The 7,213-nt window shown below is 35.9% G+C and overlaps 1 protein-coding gene across 2 annotated transcripts; it reads right to left on the bottom strand.

Moving 5' to 3' along the window:
* Window positions 1-345: 345 nt before the first annotated feature.
* Window positions 346-5,993, bottom strand: LOC102585897 (TMV resistance protein N-like). Of its 2 annotated transcripts, XM_006362777.2 has the most exons (4): window positions 4,159-5,993; window positions 2,802-3,882; window positions 2,127-2,444; window positions 346-1,968 (listed from the first exon to the last, which is right to left on the bottom strand). In XM_006362777.2, exons 1-4 carry the CDS (start codon window positions 4,749-4,751, stop codon window positions 472-474), a joined length of 3,489 nt encoding a protein of 1,162 aa, XP_006362839.1. In that variant the 5' UTR covers window positions 4,752-5,993; the 3' UTR covers window positions 346-471. The 2 variants fall into 2 exon arrangements, with proteins under 2 accessions (XP_006362839.1, XP_015158679.1); XM_015303193.1 differs by lacking the exon at window positions 2,127-2,444.
* Window positions 5,994-7,213: the final 1,220 nt, after the last annotated feature.

Below are 7,213 nucleotides of genomic sequence, written 5' to 3'. Positions count from 1 at the left end.
GTCCATTTTCGTCCTTTTGGCATTCCATGTGTTCACTAGTTCATACAAGCACCACTTCAATGTGGCATAATTCTTTGAGAAAATGACAAGGGCAACTTGAGAGTCTCAATAGCTTTCAAGAGTTCTTCTGGGATCAAATCATCATGCTCTAGCCTTTTATAATCTCTAAAGGTGATTATTCCCCTCCTTGTAAAAAGTTCATACAAGTAGCCCGTAATTGTTGTATGAGTATCTTCATCTCTAAAACTTAAGAAGAGATTGTACTTTCATCGAGGACAGTATTGTGAAAATTTTGTTTGAACTGTATTAGAAGATCCACAAACAAATATGTGCTACAAACAGACGAAGCTGGAGAGAAAAAGTACCCACTAATTTCTTTATCATCGACAACACGTTGATAAACAAGCAATCAAAAACAGTGCTAACCATATATGAGAAGAGCTTAAGTAATTAAAATTATTAAAACAGAGATCAATTAATGCAGCTGAAGAGACTAACCACTCTCCCAAGAATATAAGAATGTTTCGTAGAAGAGGAGCAATTCGCGTCAAGCTCAGGATCATCTTTATACAACAAACGTAATCCATACTTGTTCATTTCTCCAGAGAAACATAATGTAATAAGCCCATAGTCATTTGGTGTTTTCCCATTTGCCTTACATGTATCCCATAAGCCAGCAAAAGGTACCAAGAAAAAATAAATTTTAGAATTCCAATCTGAATGGTTGGATAAGGCAAGCTTCCGGGTGATACCCGAGGTCCCATCATCACATAAGGAAATCAACTGAGCTGTCATGTCAATTAATTCACCACTGTAACATACAGCAAATCCCAAGAAGTTATCACGAACGTACCAGTTTTCAGGCAAATTGACTGATACGCTTTTATCAAATCCTCGATGGTGGAACCAACTAGGGATATTCTCCTCCCAACTAATGAACGCTCTTAATGACAAGGAATCTGAAGCAGAGATGTCATGCTGCTGCAATGATGAGATATTCTGAAACAACGAATTACAGATTGAATCATTGCTCCAATATGCATCTATTTTATCTAACTGCTCCGGAAATTCTGGCAACTGAGTAAGCCTCTTGCAATATGATAAGTACAAGGCTTCAAGAGCACCAAGTTGGGCTATGCTTCGAGGCAAATGCTCAAAATTGTTTTTACTGAGATCCAACTTTTTCAAAGACGATAAGCATCCAATGTCTTCTGGAAGTCCTCCATCTATTAAATTGCATGAACTGAGATTCAGAATTTCCAATGAGCGTAACCCTTCATTCACCTGAGGGAACACAAAGTACACTCCATCTTCTAAACATTGTCCTGCAAAATTCAAGAATTTAAGTTTGTTCAAGCGGACGATGGAAGATGGAGGTTTTGAAATTCTAGTGCAGCTCGCATCAAGATTCACCAAGTTCTCTAAATCACCTATCTCTTCTGGCAAGCTTTCAAGTTTTAAGCACCATGACACATCTAGCTTCACCAAACCTTTCAACATGCCAATGCTGCTCGGAAGAGCTATAAGTTTTTTCATGCCCGCCAAATCTAGCTCCGTAAAAGGAGCTTCAAGGTTTTTCATGCCTAGCAAATGTTTCTTGGTAATATGAGTTAGATACTGAATAGATGAGGGCAGTTCCCTTATACCAGTGCCTTCTACCTTAATCTCTAACTCCAACTTCATTCTCCCAAAGAAATTTGGAAATTTATCTAATTTTAAGCAGCCCTCTAGATCCAGATGTTCAAGAGACTCCACATTAACACATGGAAACCTCTCAAGGCTTTTACAACGATACAAACTTAACTTATTGAGTTTTTTGCAATTTCCCAGTGAAGGATGCACCTTTTTAAGACTCCTACATCTCTTCAGATTCAAACACTCCAAATTTGGCATCCCCGTGAAATTTGGTGTTTGCATCAGCCTATCAGAGAAGCTGAGATCTAGCCATCGTAGACACGGCAAAAGCTCCTATCAGAACATAGAAAGAAATTGTTTAATTTTCATTTATATAAATGTTCAGAAACTAAATAAAGGTGTTTATGAAACTAATATCTTAATTTCATTTAATCACAAACATTATAATTCAAGGACAAACCAAATAGAAAGTATCTCAAATAAAGCGGTACCTTTCTTTTTGTCCATAAATCATGCAACAAACTCCACCCGAGATAGAGATGAACAAGCCTTTGGGGTTTAAAATTGTCTGGCAATGACACCCAAGGATATTGCTCCCAGTAAACCCATTGCAAGTTGTTGGACAGAAACTCAATGGAGCCGTTGAGAATGTATTTCGAATCAATGGAAGAATGGGGCGAAGAGAAACGGTTTAGCCTACCATCAGCTATGCATAATATCCTAAGCCTTTTCATATTTTTCATCGCCTCTTTATTAAAGCATATTTGTTCAAAGCAAGTAAACCAAATTGCTTCTATTGTCATGGTTCCCTAGTAAAAAGATCATAAATTAACAAATCATAACTTCAAATGTTGTGTACAATAAACTTACCGATATCACTATTTGCATAAGGCTATATATAAGGCGATAAACACATGATAGTTCAGATAAGAATCTCACAAAAGTGCCGCACTTCAAGTTATCTTGTAAAATGAAAAAGTACTAATAACTGTCATCTTGTAAAATGACAATATCATACAAATTTCAAGTTAATTCAATGATTTGAAAGCTTGATAAGCATACTAAATGGCTACTAGACTAAATAATGGCTTAATAACATAAGACAAATTTATTTCAATATATGAAAACTGGAAATTGAATAATGTTGCGCTGTTTAACCTACTTACTGTCTTGTTGGCCATAACTTCTTTGAAATCTTCAGTGTGCCATATTCTGCTAGGTTCTCCCGATTTTTTTTGCATTTTCACCACGTATTTACCCATCTCTTGTATTAAGTCATGCATTTCAATAGTATTATTTATAGAGATGAACACAAGAGATTTGTCCATTAAGATACGCAATCCGATATTTGCTCCAGAATAACAGCTCTCAAGAATTTGCATGGTATAATCTTTATCTTTCCCTCGAAAGAAGCATGATATATCCAGAAATATATCTTGTTGTATGATATTCAATCTATCATAGCTAATTCTAAGCTTTTCAACAATTTCTGAATTACAGTTATTTTTCATTTCCTCGATAGCACTTCTCCACTCGGTTATGTCCCTCTTATGTAATAAAGAACCCCACACTTTCAAGGCTAAAGGAAGGCCTCTAGCATGATGTACAACCTCCATTGAGAGCTTCTCAAAACATTTGTTTGGAACTTCTTCTTTGATGAAAGCATATTGATTGAACAATTTAATAGCTTGATGGTCCGCTAGTGTAGTCATTTCATATACTACATCATTCGTCTCAATCAAATGCTTATCTCTAGTTGTTACAATAATTCTACTCCCATCACCATACCAATCAAGATTTCCTACTAGGTAATCCAAATGGTCTCTGTGATCTATGTCATCAAGCACAACTAAAACCTTCTTAAAACGAAGTCTACGAGCTATCATGTGCTTTCCGTCCTCCTTATTATTCACATAATTATCTTTTTTCCTTAATAGTTCTGAGAGAAGGATATTTTGCAAAGAATGCATTCCACATTTGTTTTCTTTAATATCCGCAATGAAACTAGCATCTGCAAATTGACACGAGAGTGTGTCAAAAATTGCCCTTGCTACTGTCGTTTTACCAATTCCCCCCATGCCCCAGATCCCCACAATTCGAACATCATTGATTCCAAGCTTTAGTTGGCATTTTACTTCCTCTAAGTGAGTATCTATTCCCACAATATTTTGCAAATAAGCTACTGAAGTCTTGCATAATTTGGACGAAATTTGGTTAACAATTTGTTGAATGTTCTCTGATTCAACCCTACATAAATAAGAACATTAATTGTGGATAAGCATAATAAAGTAATGTATTATAAGTATTTCATACTATTAGTGCTGAGAAATACTTTTCATGTGGGGGAGCTGGTTTAATAAATAAGCACCATTCAGATGTTTGAGTTGAAGTGCTAAAATTGAAAATAAAGTGATTATATATTAAATTTTAAAAAAAAGTGTCTATAAACATTTTTTTCATAAAAAAATAAAGGACTTAAATAAGCATTTCTAACGTCTAAACTACACTTTTTTTTTAACTCACCCTTGGCGGATGTCATATCCTTCTAGATCTGCGGCAGCAGTTAAGGCAATCCTCCAACTTTGCACCTTCTCCATTCCCTCGACATCATCCTTATACTTCGATTCATGTTTGGCAAATGCTTTTGCAAAGCTCTCTCTTTGGTGACGAACATGTGCTGGATCCACATTATAGAATATCGGTATGACTATTTGTCTATTTTCTTCCTTCTTGCATTCCATAATTTTCACTAGTTCATTCAAGCACCACCTCGATGTAGCATAATTCTCTGAAAAAACTACAAGGGCAACTTGAGACTCTTCGATAGCTTTCAAGAGTTCTTCTGTAATCGAATCACCATGCTCTAGCCTTTTATCATCTTGAAAGGTGAATATTCCCCTGTTTTTCAAACCTTCGTACAAGTGACCTGTAAATGTTTTACGAGTATCTTCACCACTAAAACTCAGAAAGACATCGTACTTCCATCGAGGACAGTACTGTGAATTGCTTACAAGAGAAGAAGATGGTGCCATGGATCCGATTGATTGATTTGTTGAAATTTGAGAAGAAAGATAAGAAGGGTGTGGACAGATAAAATTGATGATATTTGGGACCATTATTGTATACAGGACAACAAATATGAAAAGTTTTCATGAATTATTGTTATGGGGTCCACAGTAATATGAACACAACACATTTAATACAAGTGGAAATTTCAGTTGAATTGAATAATTGCAAGCTAGGCTTGCACGTTAGCTGTCCATTGTACATATTCATATTCTTGTTTTTGACCTGGTTTTTTTTAATCTTCAATAAATGCAACAAAGTCTAATAGTGGTTCTTTGTCAATGATATTTGTCAATGATAAAGAAATTTCTTGGATATTACCTTATTTTTAGGCTTTACCCGTTAATATATCTTACAATTTTTAAATAAACAAAGGCTCATAATTTGTTGAGTATAGGTTTTTTTTTAATTTCGTTCTATGTAGATTAATTTTATTAACGGAAAAAATGTCAAAATATCTTTGAACTATTCGAAATAGCTCACATTTATCTTCCATTTGTTTTTGGTATAAAAATACCCTTCTCATCTATTTTTTGGACCACAAATACCCTTACAACATTAGAATGTCCACATAAGCCATTCAGATTGCTGAGATGACAGTCCAGCATGGCAAACAAAGGAAAGAAAAATGCCCTCGAACTATTAGAATGTCACGACCCAAACCTCGAGTCATGATGGCACCTACCATACTCCACCACTAGTAAGTAAGTCGATCCATATTCCAAAACGACAAGTAACGGGCATATCGAGTAGAAACAACAACCAACACACAAAAAAAACAAAAACAATTATAATGAAAGCAGCGGAAGATAAGATCAATATAATATTACAAACCAAAATGAAAGATCCAATCCCACGGCCTGGAAGTCACAAGTACAGAGCTACAAAAAAGAGTACAAGTCTCAAAAGTGGACCAAAAATGCATACTTGACTCATATACAAAAGATTAGCCACAAACTATATATAGAAGGAGATAGGCTGATTCAGGATGCCATAAACCCACCCTCGATCTCAGAATATCCCTATAACATGCTCGAAATCAACGTTAACGATTGGTGCTTGGATCTGCATCAAGAAAATAGATATAGAGTGTAGTATATGTCACCCCCCGAGGCTACCCCCTTGACGTAAACACGGAACCTAGGATCACGAGTGACCCCAAGCTAACCCTGAGTTGGCATATCATAGCATACTAGATAAATTTGGAAAGAGAAATACTGTGAGGAAGCTTAAAACATGATATAAACTAAAATGGGGAATACCCACTACTATCTGAATATATAAACTGTGAGTTTAATGACAACTGAAAGATCAAACTCCAAGCTAAAACGGAATCTAACTATGTCTGAAATAAGCCTCTAACTGACTAGAGATGCTGGGACATGTCCCAGCTAACTCTAGAAAAAGTGAAACTAAAAAGGAAAGACTGAATAGAAAACATGTCAATCGTCCTCGAAGAATGAGGAATCACCACTGATACTGCTGAATATGGATCAGGAATCGATCTACACGTTATTAGAATGCTGAGGACATGAACATACATCACGAGAAGATGTAGCGCAGAGTATGCCTCAGTACTTGAAAGGTACTGAGCATGTATGATAAGATAAAGTTGAACAACATATACATAACTGAAATAAAGCATAATGATCAATGATATAAGATGAACATGAAGAATATACTAAACATGTTGAATGTGAACTAAACTGAATGCAATGACCAAGTTCATAACATACTGAAATTGAATATTGAACTGTAACTGATAACCTGGTCCATGCATTGGAATCTGGTTGTGGGAGCTACTAATAACCGACATAAAATCACGTGAGCTAAATGTGGAGTACGATGTTTACCCCCCATCGAGAGGACCCAATATACCTTGCCAGGGGTATAAAGGCATGATTGGCGTGATCACTAAATATGGTGCGCATAGAGGAGACTTATCATACGCGGGCACGTAGTTCTGGGACTATGAGGGTGACTGACCCTAGTCCGACTCGATATTAAGCCTACTCCCAATAGAATGTATAAAATACAACATAACTGAAATAAACTGGATAACTCGAGATTCTGACATGCTAACTCAAAATGCAACATTAAGTACTGGTAATGAAACATTTGAAAATTGATGCATGTATATATGTATAAACTGACCTAGCAAGTGTAATTCATGAACTAAACGAATCTACACAACTAGGGTTCTGAATTTCATGCAAGAATTTAGCAATATGGTTACGAAAATGTAATATTCAAATTAGGATTAATCTAACAGCTAAATCACAACAATAATATGAGGTTTTAGAAACCCTAAGTCTAAACATAATGAAGGGAATTAAGAATCTAATTCTAGGGACCTAATGGGTGAAAGGAACCCACTAGTGAAATCCACATACCTGGTGACGAACTCCACAAAGAAATATTTTGATTTCGGGGCTGGAACTGAGGGAAACTTGTTGCATTCTTGGAGAGGGCTTGGTCGACTCTTTCTCCTCTTTTGGTCTAAGATTTCTAA

The sequence above is a fragment of the Solanum tuberosum genome, unplaced genomic scaffold (genome assembly GCF_000226075.1).
Source record: "Solanum tuberosum cultivar DM 1-3 516 R44 unplaced genomic scaffold, SolTub_3.0 scf00422, whole genome shotgun sequence".
In the NCBI taxonomy this organism is placed as follows: Eukaryota; Viridiplantae; Streptophyta; class Magnoliopsida; order Solanales; family Solanaceae; genus Solanum; species Solanum tuberosum.
Note: the sequence above shows the minus strand (reverse complement) of the source record. Positions and strands in the feature narration are given on the sequence as shown.

Excerpts from the sequence above, each read along its gene's own strand:
- LOC102585897 (XM_006362777.2), bottom strand. The coding sequence starts at position 4,751 with ATGGTCCCAAATATCATCAATTTTATCTGTCCACACCCTTCTTATCTT. Across the intron at positions 2,445-2,801 it reads AAGTTATGGCCAACAAGACA|GGAACCATGACAATAGAAGC; the intron begins GTAAGTAGGTTA and ends TCTTTTTACTAG. Across the intron at positions 1,969-2,126 it reads ATTTATGGACAAAAAGAAAG|GAGCTTTTGCCGTGTCTACG; the intron begins GTACCGCTTTAT and ends ATGTTCTGATAG.